Source organism: Salminus brasiliensis, chromosome 4, assembly GCF_030463535.1.
Source record: "Salminus brasiliensis chromosome 4, fSalBra1.hap2, whole genome shotgun sequence".
In the NCBI taxonomy this organism is placed as follows: domain Eukaryota; kingdom Metazoa; phylum Chordata; class Actinopteri; order Characiformes; family Bryconidae; genus Salminus; species Salminus brasiliensis.
Genome location: NC_132881.1, coordinates 32,720,874 through 32,742,472, shown reverse-complemented (window position 1 = coordinate 32,742,472; position 21,599 = coordinate 32,720,874). Strand labels below are relative to the sequence as shown.

Genomic DNA, 21,599 nt, shown 5'->3' with positions numbered 1-21,599 from the left:
GGATGGCAGCTGATGGAGAAGGATAAAGGAAGAGAGGGAGACCGGGAGGGTGGGTAGGAGTGAGCGGAGAGGCTGAGTCAGTCACCGGCACAATGCGTGTTTGTGATGTGGAGAAGGGGACGTTGTTTCAGAGTGATTTCAATTGACTGTGTTTTTGTGAATTCCACTTTGTGTACGCTATTGTACTTGTTGATAGGTAAGCGGGAGTGCGCGGATAAGGGGGGTGTTCTGCGCCTGACCAGAGAATGGTGTGGAAGAGGAGTTAATGTAGTCTTTCTGCTTGGAGCTACAGTTTGTGTGTGTGTGTGTTGGGGGGTTGTGTATGCGTGGGTCTCTTTGGCTAGTCACTCTGTGGTCTAGGTAAAAGGACGGGGCTGTCACATATGAACATATATTGAAAATGACAGTTCCAGCCAGGACCTTATAGTGGCCTTCCAGCAACTGTTGTCTCTGCAGAATACACAATGTGATGTTTGTGTGGATGTGTGTGTGTGTGTGTGTGTGTGTGTGTGTGTGTTTGTCTTGGTAGCTGCTGTTATACTTGTTCACATGCTGGCTCTGTAAAATGGTTATATCTGCCGTACATTTAGGAGGACAAATGCCACCAGTTGTACCTGCTGGTGCCCAATACAGTGGCACCATATATGGGGTGTAAGAATACATGAAAGTAGCTCATAAAAAACAAGCTCTTCCTAGAAAGATAGTCCCAGAAAAGTTCTCTCTGCTCACTTCAGAGACCTTTCTAAATTCATTCTCTATTGCTGATTCAACAGCTGAGTTCTTTCTTCTGTCTTTGCTCGACTATATCTGTACATGTGAACAGCAATTCAATTGCATCCCTTCTGTCTCCATACAAGCAAAGTTAATCCATTTGAAAGCTGTAACTTTATCCTAATAGCTAGTGGTATTCTCCAGCCCTGGTTTTGTTTTGCTCTTGGTTTTGGTCTTGGTTCAGTCAGTATTAGAGCAATTTAAAAAGGATTTGTCGCATTAATGTCATTGTGGAATCTTAGATTGTTGCGTTCATTATTTTCATTTTGTTCTCTTTGTTGTTTTCAGGGACGAGTGAAAATAAACAGTAACCTTGAAGGGCATTTTCCATTATAGGAGACATTTCTGCTTATACCTTCTGTAATTGATTTCACATTCTGCAGTCTGTTATAGATGTTTTTTGAGACTGTCAGCTGTGGAGAGTGTATACAGTACACATACTGTACTGTGAATCAGAGAACGTGCAAACTGATGCCCCCGTGGCAGGGGCGTCTCCCGAGCTCATTTGAGTTGGGTGGTCAGTAGCGTGTGTAGCTGTTGGCTATTAAAGCTAAAAGGTTAAAAGCACAGTGGTGATGGAGGTGACGGAGCTGCCAGACACGGACCCCTGGATGAGCTGCACCGCTGTGAGGGATGTGTCACGGGGGAAATGTCAGGGGATAATGTGTGATCACTGGGCCTTTCAGTGGAAGGTCAGCCTGTCCCCCTCCTCTCTGCGCTCAGCACCTCTTTACACTCCCCAGGGATGGTGGGTTGGGCATGAGGCGAGCTGTAGAGAACTGGGGCTCTGACGCTGCGTAGACTTAAAATGTCAAAGACTGTAAAAACGGGCTCACACACACACACACACACACACACACACACACACACACAGGCTCTTATAATTGCACATATACATGGGTGGATCCACTTGCAGTCAGATGCAGAGCTACCTTTCAAAACTTTGATAATGCGTCTTGTATTAGAAATGGTTTATATTATTCAATTATAACTTTACAGTGTAGATATAAGGGTGTAACAGTACACAAAAGTGAAGCAGTAAAATGTTAACATTAGCATGCACTGCATGATCGGCCGGTGACCTGAATCGACTGGTTTTCAGTGTGATCATACGTAACCAGTGACCTTACGTAAATTACACACTATACAGTGGGGAGAACAAGTATTTGATACACTGCTGATTTTTCAGGTTTTCCCACTTGCAAAGCATGTAGAAGACTGTAATTTTTATCATAGGTACTCTTCAACTGTGAGTGATGGAATCTAAAACAAAAATCCAGAAAAATACATTGTATGATTTTTAAATAATTAATTTCCATTTTATTGTGGGAAATAAGTATTTGATCATCTATCAACCAGTAAGAATTTTGGCTCTCACAGACATGTTACTTCTTCTTTAAGAAGCCCTCCTGTTCTCCACTCATTACCTGTATTAACTGCACCTGTTTGAACTTGTTACCTGTATAAAAGACACCTGTCCACACACTCAATCAGTCAGACTCCAGCATCTCCACAATGCCCAAGACCAGAGAGCTTTGTAAGGACATCAGGGATAAAATTGCACAAGGCTGGGATGGGCTACAGGACAATAGGCAAGCAGCTTGGTGAGAAGGCAACAACTGTTGGTGCAATTATTAGAAAATGGAAGAAATGCAAAATAACGGATAATCTCCCTCGGTCTGGGGCGCCATGCAAGATCTCACCTCGTGGAGCATCAATGATCTTGAGGAAGGTGAGGAATGAGCCCAGAATTACACGGCAGGACCTGGTCAATGACCTGAATAGAGCTGGGACCACAGTCTCAAAGAAAACAATCAGTAACACTCTACGCCGTCAAGGATTAAAATCCTGCAGTGCACGCAAGGTGCCCTTCCTCAAGCCAACGCATGTCAAAGCCCGTCTGAAGTTTGCAAATGACCATCTGAATGATCCAGAGGAGGAATGGGAGAAGGTCATGTGGTCTGATGAGACAAAAATAGAACTTTTTGGTTTAAACTCCATTCATCATGTTTGGAGGAAGAAGAATGATGAGTACAACCCCAAGAACACCATCCCAACCGTGAAGCATGGCGGTGGAAACATCATTCTTTGGGGATGCTTTTCTGCAAAGGGGACAGGACGACTGCACCGTATTGTGGGAAGGATGGATGGGGCCATGTATCGTGAGATTTTGGCCAACAACCTCCTTCCCTCAGTAAGAGCACTGAAGATAGGTCGTGGCTGGGTCTTCCAGCATGATAACGACCCAAAACACACAGCCAGGGCAACTAAAGAGTGGCTCCGTAGGAAACATCTTAAGGTCCTGGAGTGGCTTAGCCAGTCTCCAGACCTGAATCCAATAGAAAATCTTTGGAGGGAGCTTAAAGTCTGTGTGGCCCAGCGACAGCCACGAAACCTGAAGGCTCTGGAGGAGATCTGTATGGAGGAGTGGGCCAAAATCCCTGCTGCAGTGTGTGCAAACCTTGTCAAGAACTACAGGAAACGTCTCATCTCTGTAATTGCAAACAAAGGTTTCTGTACCAAATATTAAGTTTCTTTTTCTGGTGTATCAAATACTTATTTCCCACAATAAAATGGAAATTAATTATTTAAAAATCATACAATGTATTTTTCTGGATTTTTGTTTTAGATTCCATCACTCACAGTTGAAGAGTACCTATGATAAAAATTACAGTCTTCTACATGCTTTGCAAGTGGGAAAACCTGAAAAATCAGCAGTGTATCAAATACTTGTTCTCCCCACTGTATATATATATATATATATATATGTGTGTGTGTGTGCAATCAGTGCTTCTCTAGTCACACAACTGTCCAATAATCGGCACACTGTCCTCCAAAATGTCAGTAATACTTTCTAAGAGAGAGAGAGACGAGAAAGGACTTGTAAAATTGCTGTATTTATTGTAATAGCATGTGCCATGTATTCACCATTCAGGTTCGTTACGAAAACACATACCATTACACCCCTACAAGTTACACACCTTAAGGTATTTTAGATGTTTATGTTTGTAGATTTTTTTTCTGGACAACTGTTGAAATGCAAAAATTGGGTGCACACTTTGGAAATGCAAGTCACTTTGGATGTTTTTTAATTTTACTTGGAGGCTGGATGATGGAAAAAAGCTCCATTTTGATGCACACATGGTAATTCTGCCAAGGCCTGTATTTGTGTAGGTTTCAGCTCTCACCACCTGAAAAAAAGGAATATTCACCACCCACTTCCATTCCCTTGTTTGAAAATAGCAGAAGAATTCAGTTTGACCAAGAAATTAGTCAACATGTCCAAATTGTGATTCCACCCTTTACAAATATGAGGCATTGTGAATGTTTTATGTATAACATTGTCTTCAAAGCTGTACAACATTCTCAAGTATTTTACATCATCTACAACATAATTTGCAATGAAATTGTTTTTATGTTATATGTTAAATAACAGCATATCCACCTGAACACTAGTAATACCCCATGTGCACTTCTGACTGTGCTGCTGTGATGTTATTCCTTCTGTGTGTAGATGGGAGTGACTACAGCGAGGTTCTGCCAGACTCCTTCCCGTCCGCACCGGCTGAGCCTTTGCCGGAGTTCCAGAGTGAGCCGGAGGATGCCTTCATTGTAAAAAACAGACCAGTGAAACTCTCTTGCAAGGCAGCTCCTGCCACCCAGATTTACTTCAAATGCAATGGCGAGTGGGTTAACCAGAATGACCACGTCACCAAGGAGAGCCTGGACCAGATCACAGGTTAACACTCTCACTCTCACTCTCTTGTTGTGAAAATATATGTGGATTATCTGGATACTCAGCCTAACTCAAATAAATATATTCATTTCTTTCTTATTTTGTTAAGTATTGTTTAGAAGTCTTTAAGTTACTGTCGGTTTGCTGTAAATTCAAATTTTCATAATTTACATGAAACGTTACATAATTCTTAGATATGCAAAAGCATATTGGAATTACTAGGGGTGTAAATACATATTTTAATACATTTAGATTGATTTGCAATTCTCAAAAACAGTGTTGATTTTCAGTGAATAGCCTATATCAAAGATTGGTGGCAGACATTGGTTAATTTTGTGTTGTGTTTAAAACCCCAACTGCTAGATAGCAGTGTTGTACTTTGTCTTCAGATCCCACTGTTCTGATTGAATAAAATGCCAGCTTTTCTTTTGCTCAGATTTCATGTAGAAGGTGGTGTGTTTTTATACTATGACAGTTTTCCTATAATTTGCTTTAGTAATGTATACAATTGTAATATATCTTGCTTACACTTTTGCAATATACCACAAAAAATTGACTGTCATCAGGTTTCTACCAGGTTTACATTTTACCAATACCAAACTAATATACAGTATGATGATGTAATTTTGATTTTTTGGGTGTTATACTAAATGCTAAATATCTGCATGTTATTCATTTTAGAGCATTTGTAATCCTTTAGAAATAAATCTTTTTTGTCTGTAATTCTAAACCAGATTTATTCCCAATGGATCTTTTTTTTATATAAATGTTTATGTATCAGTATCAGCTCTGGCATAGTCAGATACTGTACATACATTAAAAAAGCATCATCCACACTGTTTTTACGATATTGATACATGCCCAATAATCATAGTTAAAAAAAAAAAAGACTATACATTTAACATTTCATTACATTTAAAGCAAAATAAAAACACATTTTTATTGGTTCAGATTGTAGAATTTATACTTCATTCTTCTGAAGTATAAAATTCTTCAATTTTCAAATTTCTTTCAATTGTATTGTTTGTAACGTTGTGTATGGCTGTGTGTTAGGTCTGGTGGTGCGTGAAGTGGACATCTCTGTGTCCAGGACACAAGTTGAGGAGCTTTTTGGTTTGGAGGATTACTGGTGCCAGTGTGTGGCCTGGAGCTCCGCGGGCACCACCAAGAGCCGCCGTGCTTATGTTCGCATCGCATGTAAGTGTGTAATAACTGGTCTTAGCTCTGAGTGATGCCATCTTTTCCAGGCCTGTAATATTTAGTTCATACTTATGAAAAATTGAGCACTGTTCCGAGACGTTTTGCTTGTTTGTTGGCTTGCATTGTTGATAAAAGCGCCTCTCGCCATCTGCTGTGCTCTTCAGACCTGCGGAAAAACTTTGAGCAGGAGCCACTCGGCAGGGAGGTGCGTCTGGAACAGGAAGTCCTGCTGCAGTGCCGCCCACCAGAGGGCATCCCACCTGCCGAGGTACATTACCTTCATCTTTCCTCCTCCACCTCCTCCTCCTGTCTCTTTTTCACCTCTTCTTCTTGTTAAGATTCTTTCAGAGTTGCCATCTACTACTATGCTGCTACTCTGCTGCTATCTTGCTATAGCTGTAATGTTCTTCTCTCCTGGTACAGAAGTACTACTGATACAGTTCCTCCAGCATGTTTGAAAACCTGAGGCTCGCTCTTAAATGAATGTAGCTAACATGAACTGAATAAAAGTCAAGTGATCTTTGAACACTTACACCAAGTGAAGCAAAGGCCTCTGACAGCCGATATATTCTTCGTAATTCATTAAATGTTGACTCAAAGTGTCCTTGCCGCAGTTCACCATTTACTGTCTCATAAACGCTGCTGACTTTCATTTCTCATTATGCCACAGGTGGAATGGCTGAAGAACGAGGATCTCATTGATCCTGCGCAGGACTCAAACTTTCTCATGACGGTCGACCATGACCTCATCATTAAGCAGGCTCGCCTCTCTGACACGGCTAACTATACCTGTGTGGCCAGAAATGTGGTTGCCAAGCGACGGAGCAGCACTGCCACACTTATTGTCTATGGTAACCAGTCAACCATGCTAGCTCCTAAACGTATCTGGATTATGTGCCAGGCCCCCCAGCTATTGTGATTATTTGTTGTGCAAATAATGCATAGGGTAAACATTTATTCATGTCATATCTGCTGTTTCAGTTTCATTGTGGTCATCTCAGAGCTTCAGAGTGCATGGCAGGTTCATCCATCCATTTTTATGTTTTTTTTTTTTGTTGTTTTTTGTTTGTTTTTTGCAAAAAAAAAAAGTCCACTGAACACTCACACTGGGCATTTTATGCCACTCAGTTTAAACCTAGTTTTCATACCCAGGAAGACACTTTGATAACAATAAGCTGTGTTATATATTAAACAAAGGTCTGCGGGACCTGTGAGACCTACCACAGTATCATGTGGCTGGTATAATTTTCAATTTCTTATGTATGAGTGGGTGGTACTAGGACAGCACATACATGTAGAGAAATATAAATAAAATCAAATAAAATGATTTTAGTGACTTAATTTTAATTTTAACTTTAATTTTAATAATTAAAACTTAATTATTGTGTATAAATAATAATATGACAGGACAGCAAAATAATGAAAATGAATAACTTGATCATGTCAACAACACAGACATTGCATTATAGTCTACAGAAATTATGCAACCGTTATGTGGTTGGGTGGCCACAATGTTCTGTAGTTGAATTATTGCTGTGTTTATTGGCAATGAGCTCATTCCCACATGTGCATTTAAGAGATCCACAGGGTGGGGGAGCTCTGGGAGCTCACTGAGTGGTGATGTGATACTCTGAAAACAGGTGCGCACTGTAATTGCGAGTTTAGCGTCATGCTGAGTTTGATTAAAAGGCAGAGCAAGCAAATCTGGATGCACCAGTGTGCAAAATGCTCCTGAAAACAGTCAAAAACACTCCTAAGACCATTCCCTCTATTTACTCTCACATATGCTGCTTTACCCTCTAAATGTGTGTGATGTGAGTCTCTGTTTACTGGAAAACAGTCTGTTTATCCTGTTAGTTATCTAAACATGCTACAAGTCCAAACATAGCAGAACCGATCTCATTTTGTCTTTCTGTTACTCCCAGCATCTTTTTTTTAATAGTCTACACTTGTGTCAGTAGCTCAGCAGTTGGTCAACAGTGGCTGAACTGAGCTGTCTGATACTCAGTGGGGCTGTAGCTGAGCTAGACTAAGACTAACTTAGCGAATAGGCTACAGATCCAAAGCCATGGGGAAAAATGTTAAATTCAGCTTTTTGTCCTTTCAACAGCAGTCGCTTGAGTCATTAAGGTTTATAATTATATAAAATACTGCAGTATTATTTTGAGACAGTATGAAAAAGTAGAAGCTGCGAAACCCCATAAAGGAATACTTAATTCAGTCCAAACTAAAGGTGACATCTTAGCATCTGAAATCCTGTATCGTGTATAATCCTGTAATGTATTCAGATTTCTGACATTTCTAATTTTGACATTGTTAAGTTGTTGAAATTGTTAAAATTATAGGGGTACTCAAATCATTTCTTATGAGTAATGAGTAATAAGTTATTTTTACTTGTTTTTCCAACTGAAAGTGTTGTATTCTACTGGCAGATAACTTTGCTTGTTTCATGTGGTATTTCCTCAAAACCAGTTGAATCATCTATTATTTCTTGAATCAAGCAATAATATCTGCCAAATGAATAAGAATAAATGAATAATTACATCAGTAAGTATGATAACTAAACATAAATAAAAAACAAATAAGTGAATTATTTTTTTTAATAATCAATATTTTAACAATAATCTCAAATCAGAAACAGTCGAAATTTAGACTAGATTTAAGAGGTTTTTGCTTAGATATCATTTTTAACAGCAAACTCTCCAAGAATTTTGGAGTCTAGCAGAATTCCCAATTTGATAAGATTCTCAACCATGATAAACCAAAATGAGCATTGCACCATGTGCTTCACAGTCAGGTTACTTTAGCTATTATGACTCATTCCTCTCAAAGTAAGCCTGTCTGGGTCTGACTGACTCCAGAATGTTCTAGCAGTGCATTCCTCATCTGCATGTGTGTTTCTATGTGTTTCTCCTCAGTGAGTGGTGGCTGGTCATCCTGGACAGAGTGGTCAGAGTGCAATGCACGTTGTGGCCGTGGCTGGCAGCGACGGACGCGTAGCTGCACCAATCCAGCACCGCTCAACGGAGGCGCTTTTTGCGAGGGTCCGCCCTTTCAAAGAGTCACCTGTACCACCCTCTGTCCAGGTGAAACAGACTGGCACTCATCAGTTACAGAGTCAAATAAACATGCATTAAATCACTACACACAGACACTGCAAAACACCTTGCCTCATGCAAGATGTTCACTCCACTCACTAGCTGGCACAGTCAAAAAAAAAACAAAACAATGAATGGTGAATCAGGGTTTTGTTATGACAGTGGCGGTTTGCTCATATCTTGTTGAGGAATGCTGTTAGATGTGACATCCTCTGTCTAACACATGGTCTTTACTATGCTGTGTGTGGATTCCCAGTGGACGGAGGCTGGACTGAGTGGGCCAAGTGGTCTGCATGTGGGACCGAGTGCACACACTGGCGAAGCCGAGAGTGCCAGGCCCCCCCACCACGCAACGGAGGACGCCACTGCAGCGGCAGCATGATGGAAAGCAAGAACTGCACCGAGGGACTGTGTGCCCGCAGTGAGTCACATGATCTTCCACAGACCCACACAGAGCTAGAAGTTAGTTAGAAACAAAGTTAGATGGTTTCATAATCGCAAACCTTCATGTGCCTAGAGCTTGCTTTGGGTAATGTTGGCTGAAAGCGTGTGACTATGTCATCACTGTCATGCAAAAATCTTGCATCTCCATTTTTGCAGTTTTTCACTTTTTGACACAATATGAATCTGGCAGTTATTTGTGTTGTTTTAAAGTTTTATGATGGATGGATCAATAGAAATTATTTGGAATAAAATCGTAAACATCGTAAAGTTGCTATTTTGGAGATACAAGATTTTAATCCAACAGTGACAATGTGTTGATTGCAAGCTTTAGTGGGTTAGTTTGTTTGTTGTTAGTGTGTTTCTATATCCATGAATGTGTTTTGCAGTAAAGGCCATGTCCTATAGCTCACACTGAGACAGGGATAGAGCACAGATGGTGAACAAGGTAAACAGTGAAGTCTTTGGAGCCAGGCAGGCCATGTGCTGAACTCAAGACAATGGAGAAATCAGCTGCATTAGACATGTGGGAATGAAGTAGATTTATTCTGACACTCAGTGGTTATCCTAGGGCTGAATTGGGATGAGCCAAGCTGACGACACAGAATCACCTCACTGCACATACAATCCTAAAATCCCAAGCCCCAGATAGGGTGGACAGCTGAGTGTGAGCGCGAGTGTGTGTGTGAGGAGTGTGTGTGAGGAGTGTGTTTGTTTGTTTTGACTCTGCACCTAGGTTCCAGCATCAATATTGCTGCCCACACACATTCACTTTATCATGTGTTCACCTACTGCAGACCCAGTTTACTTACTTCAGTTTACCCGATGCAGTGCTGATTTATGTAGTAAATAATAGCATTTATTAATTTAATTTCTGTCGCTTCATTTTCAGTATGGTCATCTCAGAGTTTCTAAATATATGACAGGTTCATTCATTTTTATGTTCATCCTTTTCCTTTTTTCTTTATCTTGTTTTTGTTTTCTTTTTTTCTAACAGATAAAAAGATTTCTATTGAACATACGACCCATCGTAAGTTCATTTTTTCATCGCCTTCTTTTCTTGCACAAAATGTTTGTCCATCCCTCACACTTTGTGTGTGTGTGTATGTGTTTGTGACTGTGTGTGCAAGACATGTGCTTGGCTGCGTAGGCCAGTTATAGTGTGTCCATGGAGTATTACCCATTGACATTCATTTTGTGTGTGTGTGTGTGTGTGTGTGTGTGTGTGTGTGTGTGTGTGTGTGTGTGTGTGTGCATCAGTGCATTCATGTCGTGTCTAATCTAGTTCACTACTGGATTCACAGCACACTGTCCTGTTCTACCTTGTTCCTTGTGTAATCCTATAATGTTGCATAATTTTCCTGTGGGGAAGTGAATATTTCAGATCCTGATGTTTCCAGATTTGAGAAGAGGAAAAATATCAATAGCACTGGGAATATTTGTCATAGAAATTGCTAAACCTAACAGCAGGACTAATTAAATCCATCCACAGTTATCTTTCCACTGGTTGTCCATACTTGTACAGACGCACAGAGAAACTTTAGTGACTGAGGAAGGTGTTAATGATAAAATAAACATATACTACTTATTCATTAATCATTTTTAGGAATAGATTACTTGGGAAATTAAGGATGCAGGAAGGACATTTAAGTGGCAGAGAAGGATTAATTTGCAACATAAATACTAACTAATTGATTAACCATTTTTAAGCATAGATTTCTTGGCTAATGAACACCAAAAGAGTGATGGCAAGAATAGACTTTTTCCCCCCACTGGAGATTGTTCAAAGTAATCATCAAAACATTTGACCAGATTTGAATGGCTTTGTAATATCAGCACATTCCAGGAGGCAGAATCGCACTTAGATGCAGATTGATGCATTAAAAATAAATATGTACATACTGGGAGGGTAATATATAATGCATATGCCAGCGTGCTTCAGAAATTGAGCAGTGCTTTGAGACATGTGGTAGCTAATGAGTGTGCAGTTCTCTGGCCCTGTGCATTCAGCAGTGTAACTTACAGCTGCAGTGATGCTAATATTCAGAGATCAATGTGACACTGGAAACTGGCAGGGCTGAAAAGTAATGCACCTAATTCACTGCTCTTCTGTTTAGAATAATAAGTTATGACGGCTGTCGGATTTGCTTCCGTCCTGCCACGTGAGACCTATTGCCCCTCTGTGCTGTCTTCTCTCCTTTTCCTCCTGTATTGACTTTATCTTCTCTGACCTTCTCTTACATCGCTACTTCAGACCCTCTGTCATTTTCATGTGGGCAGTATTCAAGACCTCTGCCTACTTTTCATACCTTCCAACATTCTTAAAATTAATTCATGCGATGCCATAGAAGAACCTCTTTTGGTTTCCATAAAGAAGCATGTTTGTAATAGAGATATGTTGAGTGGGAAGATGCTTTTAATAGTTACATGTTCTTCACAGTAACACATCTCTATTACAAACATCCAAATGTATATGACTCTTTTGTTCCTTTTAACCTTCTACCTCCATTTGTCCTTTCTCCTTTCTTCATGGGGAGGTGTGTTTTGGGGGGTGTGGGTTTAAGAAGGGACCATGTGACTTTATTATAGAGGGATTATGGACTCCCCCCTGCTGGTTAAGAATTAGGAATGCAGGCTTGGGTTGTATCAACAAATTATGGCATAAGATCATTTGTTCTTATCTCAACATGTTGATATATCTTCTGAGACTGATGAAAATGTTATGTAAGTGCATAATGAATGAAATCAGATAAGAAGTACCCCAGTACTTGTGCCCCAGTGTTTTCCCTACTCCAATGCATCTGTTCAAACCTCAGAGGAGGTTTGTTAGCTAGCTGATAAAATGGAACAGGTTAGAGTAGGGAATAACACCAATGTATAGGCATTTATTATGTTATTATTAACAATTATTCTGTATTATGATTATTTTAACACATTTCATATCAGCTCACCTGAAATATAGCACATCTCTGGTAGATTCTTACAAACACACTTGTGCAGTTTTTGCGAAGATTTGGACTCTCAGGACTTCTCTATAGAAAACACTTTTAAGAAAGTTCTTAGGAAGATAATGATGAATGAGGCCCATTGTTCTTAACTAGACACACAGATATTCCCCCTAAAGAATTTAACTACCTTAGTGTGCTCATTACTGGCACAGGCATCCTACTGCATTCACGCCGCTTGTGAAATCTTCATGAAAAAGCATTGCGAGCATCATCATGCCCCATAACAACCATCATCACCTAGAGAGAGATTCTGATCCAGAACTAATCATCCAACATGAGTGCCTAACCTCAGTAGTACTCTTGTGACTGAATGTGACCAAATCCTCCCAGCAATGTCCCAGCATCTAGTGTACATCCTTCCCAGGAGAGTAGAAGCTGCTACTGTACCTAAAGTGGAGCAAGCTTCCTATTATTACCCTTGATTTCAGAAGAAACACTGAATAACATTTGGACATGTATGCTCCAGTAACACATGGTGTGAATGAATGAACTAGTATTTGGAACCACAGATATGTAGAGTACAACAAAATTATTTGCTATAATGCATTTTATTATAATGTCTATCCATTTGGAAATGAAAATTTTTCTATGTATATGTTTTTACCTCAGCTCTGGACTCTGGTGCAGGAGTGGCAGTGTATGCAGGACTGGTGGGGGCTCTGTTGTTGTGTGTGATCCTTGTGCTGTGTGTGGGCATCCTGGCCTATCGCCGCAGCTGCCGCCATCTCCACGGCGACATCACCGACTCCTCGTCTGCCCTGACCGCAGCCTTCCACCCTGGCAACTACAAACCCCCAAGACAGGGTAAGATCTCTCTGTCCTTCTGTTTCTTTCCCCTCTCCTCTTCTTCCCCTCCATAGCTTATTACCTCTTCTTCTCACTCCGTCAGACCCCCGTATAAACTGTTTTTTTTTTCCCTTTCAGCTGTATCTTAGCTTTTTAATCCTCTTCAGCTGCTCACTCACATTCCCCCCGCTGTCTCTGGTTCTTTCTCTCCCTTCAACTGCATTTAATCTCCCTGAACTCCTCTATATGAGCGCACTTTCAAATCCTTTCCTCTCTTTAATACTTTCATTCCTTAGGCAGCTCTTGCTATAACTTTTTTTTAAACACGCTGAAACCCCCACTCTCTTCCAGCCTATCTTCAGAGGAGCACTCTTTTCTGTTTTTCTCTCTTTCCTTCTTCATTAGATAACCCTCATCTGCTGCATCCCTCAGCTCCCCCTGACCTGACGGCCAGCGCCGGGACGTTCCGTGGGCCGCTTTTCTCCTCTCTGCAGCAGAGCACGCTGGACTCCCACCACAAAATCCCCATGACCACCTCCCCTCTACTGGACCCCCTGCCTGGCTTGAAGATTAAGGTGTACGACTCCTCCACCATGTCCTCCGTGGAGCTGCCCGCTGGCCCGGGCTCTTGTGATGGAGAAATCATGAGCTTGAAAACAGTGGGCAGCGGAACCCGAGACCACCATGGACACACTCTTCCCGGAGAGCCAGGACATAGTGCTAGTGCCACACTGGGCTGCCTTGGAGGGCGCCTTGCAATCCCTAACACAGGCAATTACCTCTCACGTCAAGTATACTGGGCTTTTAGAGATTCTGCTGGAGATGTTCTGGTCTAATTCTGAAATATCAATATCAAAGCATTTCTTAATGGATTGACATTGGCTATATTAGGCCAAATTAAATTTTAGGCCTATTTTACCTCATCACATACAATGTATGCTAATGGAGATTATATAAATAGACCATTAACGTCTAGAGCAGAATTCTTCAATTCTGGTCCTGAAGGACATGGTGCAGTTTGGTCATTTCCTGCTCAAACACACCTGGTTTAATGCATTTATTAATTGCCTGGTTTAGTCGGTGTGTACAAGCAAGGAAAGCAACAAACTGTGCTGGACACTGGCTCTCCAGGTCCAGAATTGAGGAACCTTAGTCTAGACTTTTAGAAAGAAATGGAAAAGTTGAGCCTGTGGGTTTCAAGTCAATTTACCCAAATGAAAATGCTTACATCTCTCTGTCTGTGTGTGTCTCTCTCTCAGGTGTGAGCTTATTGGTGCCTCCAGGAACCATTCCTCAGGGGAAGTTCTATGAAATGTATCTCATCATCAACAAATGGGAGAAGACGACGTAAGTCAGCAACAATCTAATGTTTTTCTACTACTCATACCATGGCAGATAGGTCTTCCTCTGACTTCCCCCTCCCCATCTCACCATATTGTCACAGCCTGAGCTTTCATTTGACTGTCATTTACAGCTTCACTTGTTGCCATTGCAGACAGCCTAATTCAGTAAATCTTGGCAGCCCTACTAAAGCTGTTTTTAACTGCATAAACACTGTGGCCTAAGTGACAGCCCCTCAAAACCTGGGGAGGAGAAAAAGAGATAAATATGAAATGAAAGCAGTTAAACTGGTGTATTTGTGCAGCCTTTTCTGCTGAAGTCCACTTTTTTTCTTTTGGAATATCTCATCAAGATCTTTTGTCAAGACCTCCATTAGCTGGAGCAGGATCTCCTTCTATCTGTGCTTTCAGTACTCTATAGAGTCAGTGTCTCTCTGTGCCCTGCTTACCATATTGATAGTGTTTTCTAGTGGTGTCCTGGATTTCCCTTTTGTGGAGCCCAGTTAGTTTACTATAGGAGTGATTTTGTCTACTCAGAAGTAAAATATACTAGAACTAGGCCATGCATATATATATGCAGTTAGTAGTAATGTGTCTCTACTAATTATGTTTCTAAACTTGCATTGTGGAAATGGATGGACTCAAATTGCATTGTAAAAATGGATGCACAAAGGGTGGGCTCATTACTTGTGTGTTTCCTGTGCCAGGCTTCCATCTGAGGGCGGTCAGACAGTGCTGAGTCCAGTGGTGAGCTGTGGGCCTTCAGGAATGCTGCTGAGCCGCCCAGTCATCCTCACCCTGCCCCACTGCGCCCAGCTGGAGCCCCCTGACTGGAGCCTCACCCTGAAGACGCTGACAAACCAAGACTGGGAGGTCAGTGAGCAATTGCTAGGGGTTTTGAAAATACAAAAATACGGTATATCGCCACTGTCACACATTGTATCTTCATTTTTCTTGTTTTTCCACTTTTTGACACAATGTGAATCCAAGGAACAACTGCCAGATTCAAATTATGTCAAAAATTTGAGAAACAGAAAAAATGGAGAAGGTTTTTGTGTGACAGTTAATTTACTTTTTATAGACTGAATGAACTGGGAGGTATGTTATAATGTTATACAAGGTAACACTACATAGAAAAAGATAACATATAAGCATATAAAGAATAGATAACATATAAAGAAGAAATAAATAAACACATATAAACAGTAGGTAAAGCTGCCTTGAGATGTGAAAGAAGGAAATAAAGAGGTATCACTAAGAGTTATCCACTAATGCTGTGATTGGATGTGTTCAGATCGGCTCCTAATGCATAGAGAGAGTAAAAAATGTTGTCCAAGACTGACCTAATCACAGCAGAGATGTCTCCCCTTTTCCCTCCCTGCCATTAGGAGGTGCTGACAGTGGGAGAGGAGAGTCTGTCATCGCCATGTTACCTGCAGGTGGAAGAGCAGAACTGCCACATTCTGATGGAGCAGTTAGGCACCTATGGGCTGGTGGGTCAGTCAGTTCCCCCTCAGCCTGCCTGTAAGAGGCTGCAGCTGGCTCTGTTTGCCCCTCGAGCCCCCTGCCTCTCTCTGGACTACAGTCTGAGAGTCTACTGCATACACGACACTCCTCATGCTCTAAAGGTTAGTAACCAGTACTGCTGTCTTATTTATAGACTAACTAATTAAGTAGAAGCCTCAGATATTTCTCTGATGTCCATTTTATTGTTTCAAGCTTCTTTTGATAACTAATGTTTTCAACAACTGCTGACTTCCATCTGCAGGAAGTGTTAGAGTTGGAGCGAAGTCTTGGCGGAGTATTGCTGGAGGATCCCAAGCCCCTCCTCTTTAAAGACAGTTACCATAACTTGCGGCTGTCAATCCATGACATCCCACACTCTCACTGGAGGAGCAAACTTCTTGCCAAGTATCAGGTGGGTGGCCTCTCAGATCTTCTCATATTAACATAGGTTATTGGTTGCGATTTGTTGCAGATGTTGTGTCTAACAGTGGAGTGTGAATTAGTTTTTTAGCATGTCATTTATTTTGTGTATTTCTCAGTTATAATACACACTAATCAACATTATTACTTCTGATATGAATGTACCAGATGGCTAATTTTAATTGATGGCTTCTGTTTCTGAGCAATCAATTCCCTTTCTGAATCAATTAACAAATTATTTTTCGTTGGAAAACATACAATGAAATGAAAATATAATAATATACAAATGCAATAGAAATGCAACACAAGCTATATTAGTTGACTTGACACTGATATAATAACACTCACATAATATATAATGTGATACTGCTACTTGAATTAGTGCTTATTGTCACTCTTTCTGTGTGTTGTAGGAAATCCCATTCTACCATATCTGGAGTGGAAGCCAGCGGCCCCTGCACTGCACCTTCAGCCTGGAGAGAGGAAGCCTGGCGGTGTCCCAGCTCAGCTGCAAAATCTGTGTCAGACAGGTGGAGGGAGAGGGTCAGATATTCCAGCTGCACACTGACATTCAGGAGGTAGGGAGGCTAAGAAAAGAGTTTTCTTTCTAGAAAATGTAATTGGTGCAGAATTTAATTGACCTGTTTTTACTACCTTGTTCATGTTCATATTAAATGTGATTCATCTAATCTTCTGATTTAAATTTTATCCCCTAAAGTTTTAATTGAAAGATATTGACTTCTGCCTTCCTGTAAAATGCTATATTTTATTACTGCTCTGTCCATTTTCAATATTTTTTAGATCACCAAAATAAAACTTTAAATGATGTTTGTACAGTAGATTTGTTTTTTGTTTTTTTATGTCAAAAATCTTCTGTGTACAAGAAGTCTAAGTAAATCCTAGCCGCCAATCCACCTTCTGCCTTCTGCTTCCAAGTTCCAACACTACCCAAACACACCTCATTCAGCTATTCAAGCACTCCTGAAGTCGACATTTGTTTCTGTTCCAGCTCCCAAAACACCTGAATTGAATTTAGTCAATGTCTTGTAGTTCTTTTAGAAAAGAAAAAATAAAAAAGTCTATAAATAAATATTGGACAGGGTTCTGTCTGTATTAGGGCTAACCAATAATTATATATATTTATTATATATATATATTTTTTTTTTATTATTATTTATTTATTTATTTTTTTAAATTCAACCTCCTATCTCCCCATCATTGTCATTAAGCAGGAGCCCTCAGATAGCCCAGACACTCCCAAATCCAATGCTTCATTTGGAAATACGTCATAAAAGTTAAATGCCCCATAATTCCTGCTGACTTTAAACATTTTTTGCAAGCAACTGACATTGTCTGGTGTGGATTTGTGTGTGCTTCTCCATCAGACATTACCCCCCCATTCGCCGCTGCCTGCAGGAGGGACGTGTCTTCCCTCCTCTCAGGTGGGCCCTTACGCATTCCGCCTGCCAACATCCATCCGCCAAAAGATATGTGCCAGTCTGGATGCCCCCAGCGCCCGCGGCTGTGACTGGAGACTGCTTGCACACAGCTTGGGCTTTGACAGGTGTGAGCATTAGCATGAGAATGTGTGTGTATGTGTGTGTGTACTGTGTGATGGAACACAATGTTGAGAAAACAATGAAAAGATTGGACATATATATCAATATTAGTAATGGCTAATTGTATTACTAATGCCAGTGTTCCTGTAATGAGCAATGTTGTACAGTTATTCTGGAATTGAGAGGAGATGCTAAACAACTATAATCTACAATAGTGACAGAAGATGAATAATTAGATGCTTAAAATACAGGTGTGCCAGTTTAAAAAATGAAAGAGGTTTTGAATAGGCTGGAATTTTAATGCATCTGGAGACAATGTCTGAAAGTATTACTGCCTATTTCAAAGAAGCGAAAGTTCTCTTAGGAACGAGGCGAAATGACTGAAAGTCAACGTGCAGTGCTTTTGAGCAGTGGAAGACAGTAATGTAGTTTGATAAGTTGTCTATTATTCTTACTTTACTGTGGGTGAGTTTTTCTTTAAAGGTAACTTTTACCCCTCACTGCTTGCTCCCAGCTGTTCAATATGAAAGGGGGTCTGTTGTGTATAACAGAAATCCAAGAAGGATAAATGCTGACAAACATACAGTTACATCCTTGTTATTATATGTGTTTTTCTTATGATATCTTATGACTCGCTGATATTTGCACCTTCTCCTAACGTTGCTGTGCCTTGTCTCTGGCTCAGGTACCTGAACTACTTTGCGACTAAACCCAGCCCCACAGGTGTGCTACTGGACCTGTGGGAAGCCTGTCACCAGGGTGATGCAGACCTGGTCTCCCTGGCGACCGCTCTTGAAGAGATGGGCAAGAGTGAGGTCTTAGTTGTCATGACGACAGATGGGGATTGCTGATTGGGTAATCAGAAAGCTTGAGAAGGAGAGAAATTTGTCACCGTGAATAAAAGCAAGCATTAATGCCAGTGGATGGGCATGAGGAACCAAGAAGAACCCAGTGCCCAAACCTTACCCACCCCCCCCCCCACACACACACAAACACTACGATGACTCGCCTATATTACCTCAACCCCAGTGTGTGCGGACAGAACCCCAAAGGGATGCCGTGCCCGAGCACATGAGGCTGGCTGCTACTGGCTGGATGATCTCCCAGTCTTACATACACTGCTGTGCTCAGTTGTAGCAAATGGAGTCACACCATTAGGTACCAGTGGTGGACTAGAAATCAGTGGTGTCGTTTGGAGAAGATCAAGAAGATTTTCATTCATTTCTTTCACTCAAATCTGATATGCTTGCATAAACCATACAAATGAGCTCATGATCCAGGAAAGCTTTCCCCCCACTCTTAATAATCCAGGAATACGTTCTTCTTACTTCCCCAACCCCTACATACACACACATACTCAGATGTGGGTACTGGAAATTCAGTGTGAAAGTGCATGATTAAACATCATTCAAGCCTTGTTTTCTAGTGATCACTGGATGCTTTAAGTCACCCTTATCCAGCTACCCAGATTTGAAGCTCACTCTCAAGCCTCACATGCAAAGATGTCCTTACAATTACAGTTACATTGACTCTGTGTTAACAGATCAACTATTCACTCTAAATAGATACAGCAAGATCACCCAGCAATACAAAACAGGAGCCTGCAACAGTTCCTTTCAGGTTCTGTCACTTTCCTTTACAGCCTACTGAAAACAGCCAGCAGTTAACCTGACAGTACCCTCATCTGTTTGGTATAATCCTTGGCATGTTTGCTGGATTAGCGGACAGAAGCGTCTTTGCGAGAAGACCACATTGTATTTACTGGACTTCCCGTTTCCTCCTTTGATCTCCGACTATGAACCATAGTATCTTGGTTGCTCTTAATTACATCTTCTCTTCAGTCCATCATATATAATGCAGAAGAGCTTTCCGACAAAAAGTTTCCTATAGGGAACGCACTTTTTTAAGTTATTGTCCATATTAGTGGATCGCTGTTTCTTTAACTCTCCTCGTTGTTATCTGCTGTCATGTTCATGAATAGAATCTCTGTTTTGCATCTGTGCTTGACTGCTGTCACATTAAGTTTGTACTGGAAGGCCGACCAGCAGGGAGTGGCCGCAATGCGCTTGAAAGAGTTCATATTTTGTGGTCAGCTTTTCTAAATGCTGTATAATAATACTCCATGAGAAAAACTGTCATGTTTAGCCATTCAAGCAGACATGAACAAAAGAAAGAAGATGGCTTTCGATCCTCTGAGGGAAGCTACCCAGAGCTATTGTAACTCAGCTGGTGGCATTAATAAGGTCAGCCCAGATGCAGGTCTTCTGTTAGGTTCTTAAATGTAGCCTTCCGAAAATGGCATGACTGCTCTTTTGACTGCAGTTTGCTGCGTTCACCTGCTCCGCCTGCTCTGACTGTGGGGTAATAATGTTACTATGGTGTGAAACTGACAGCCAATGGCTGGCATGGGCCTTTTATCATCACTTGTCACCCATGCTGAAGCATATTTCCTTTATTGTTTTCATAACTTTGTAAAAGTGTTCAGATATACAGAAGAAAAGTACAAGCAGTATCCGTCCGTCCATCTCTCTGAAAGAGTGATTCTGGCTCTGAGTGTATGTGCTATCGAGTGTGTGCTGGTTCAGTGGGCCTCATCATTTTGTAGCTATTTCTTTTTAATGTCTTTGTAAGTTCTATGCAAGTACAAAACACAAGTGAATTTGCAGACCTCTGTGAGTTTTCTGTTTGATGTGTGAGTGTGAGATTGGGAATTATTTTCTTGTTGTACTACTGGCATATGCTGTAGCAGGGCTTAGGGGCTAAAAGGTTCTCACAGGCCCCTCAGCAGCAACAAACAATCCAAAATGACTCCTGGGGGAGGGCTTACGTCGGGGTTCCGTGTGCACTCTGCCTCGTCTGAGCTATGTGGAGGCATGTCGTCATCAATAAGAGAAGGCCACAGTAAACGTAGTTTATGAGGAAGGTTAAATTAGCCTTTCCACATAAGACCAATCGCTGGCCATCGAGATGATGAAGACTGTAAAGGAAGCTCATAAGCACATGCAGCCTTTCGGCTCTGGATGCACCTTTGAGCTCGAGCCTTTCCTAACCCAGACACCGCTGGTGGTCATTCAGGTATGAGACATCAGCTAGATTCTCTTCAGGGGTCCTCAGATTGGGATCTGCTTCTTTCTGGATGTTGCTTGCTATTCACTGGAGAACCCTTTGAGGACTAAATGAACCCTGTTTTGTTCACGTTGTAATTCTTTAAGAGGGTAAACCAGAACTCTTTTTAAAGCTCTATTGTACATAAATGTTTAGCCTTCTTACTGTAACTAAATATAATTTTTATGCAATAAATTATATTTCTTAGTTTAACAAGACAAATGTGTTTCTGTCTTTGTGTTCAATGCAGCTTATTTAGCAAAGACTAAATGATAATGAAAAGGGATTCTGCATGGGAAGGTTTTTGGTTGGAGCTGATAAAATGCTCAGTTATCAGGAATTCACAACCCTAAGTTATAACAACATATAATATCTGTCATAACGGATATTTCAATGGCAGTATACCTTAATGTACATAAACACACTGGTGAAGCCTTGTTGTACCATAGTTCAGCTGCATTTGCAGTTTGACTAAGAGTAGTTCCACCCATGAATTGTTTCTTATGACATCAAGGGTATACACGTTTACTCTTCTTGTGTTAAATTGATTATTGTCTCTACCGTCCAAGGAAGGCTTTCTACTAGATTTTGAAATGGGGATTTGATTGCATTCAGTAAACAGCATTACG

General features: G+C 41.0%; 1 protein-coding gene across 3 annotated transcripts in view; it reads left to right on the top strand.

Annotated features, from left to right (window-relative positions):
• unc5b (unc-5 netrin receptor B) overlaps positions 1 to 20,804 on the top strand; it is a 64,295-nt gene extending 43,491 nt beyond the window's left edge. Inside the window, exons 2-17 of one of the 3 annotated variants that reach the window (XM_072678082.1) lie at positions 4,286 to 4,510; positions 5,561 to 5,704; positions 5,872 to 5,975; positions 6,378 to 6,558; positions 8,626 to 8,793; positions 9,062 to 9,226; positions 10,244 to 10,276; positions 12,864 to 13,058; positions 13,473 to 13,811; positions 14,300 to 14,387; positions 15,088 to 15,253; positions 15,769 to 16,008; positions 16,149 to 16,298; positions 16,720 to 16,884; positions 17,692 to 17,870; positions 18,551 to 20,804. In XM_072678082.1, coding sequence (XP_072534183.1) covers positions 4,286 to 4,510; positions 5,561 to 5,704; positions 5,872 to 5,975; positions 6,378 to 6,558; positions 8,626 to 8,793; positions 9,062 to 9,226; positions 10,244 to 10,276; positions 12,864 to 13,058; positions 13,473 to 13,811; positions 14,300 to 14,387; positions 15,088 to 15,253; positions 15,769 to 16,008; positions 16,149 to 16,298; positions 16,720 to 16,884; positions 17,692 to 17,870; positions 18,551 to 18,716 — 2,708 coding nt within the window. In that variant the 3' untranslated portion in view covers positions 18,717 to 20,804. Of the gene's footprint in view, positions 1 to 4,285; positions 4,511 to 5,560; positions 5,705 to 5,871; positions 5,976 to 6,377; positions 6,559 to 8,625; positions 8,794 to 9,061; positions 9,227 to 10,243; positions 10,277 to 12,863; positions 13,059 to 13,445; positions 13,812 to 14,299; positions 14,388 to 15,087; positions 15,254 to 15,768; positions 16,009 to 16,148; positions 16,299 to 16,719; positions 16,885 to 17,691; positions 17,871 to 18,550 lie in introns of all 3 variants that reach the window. The other 2 variants (XM_072678081.1, XM_072678083.1) reach the window with 2 other exon arrangements.
• Positions 20,805 to 21,599: the final 795 nt, after the last annotated feature.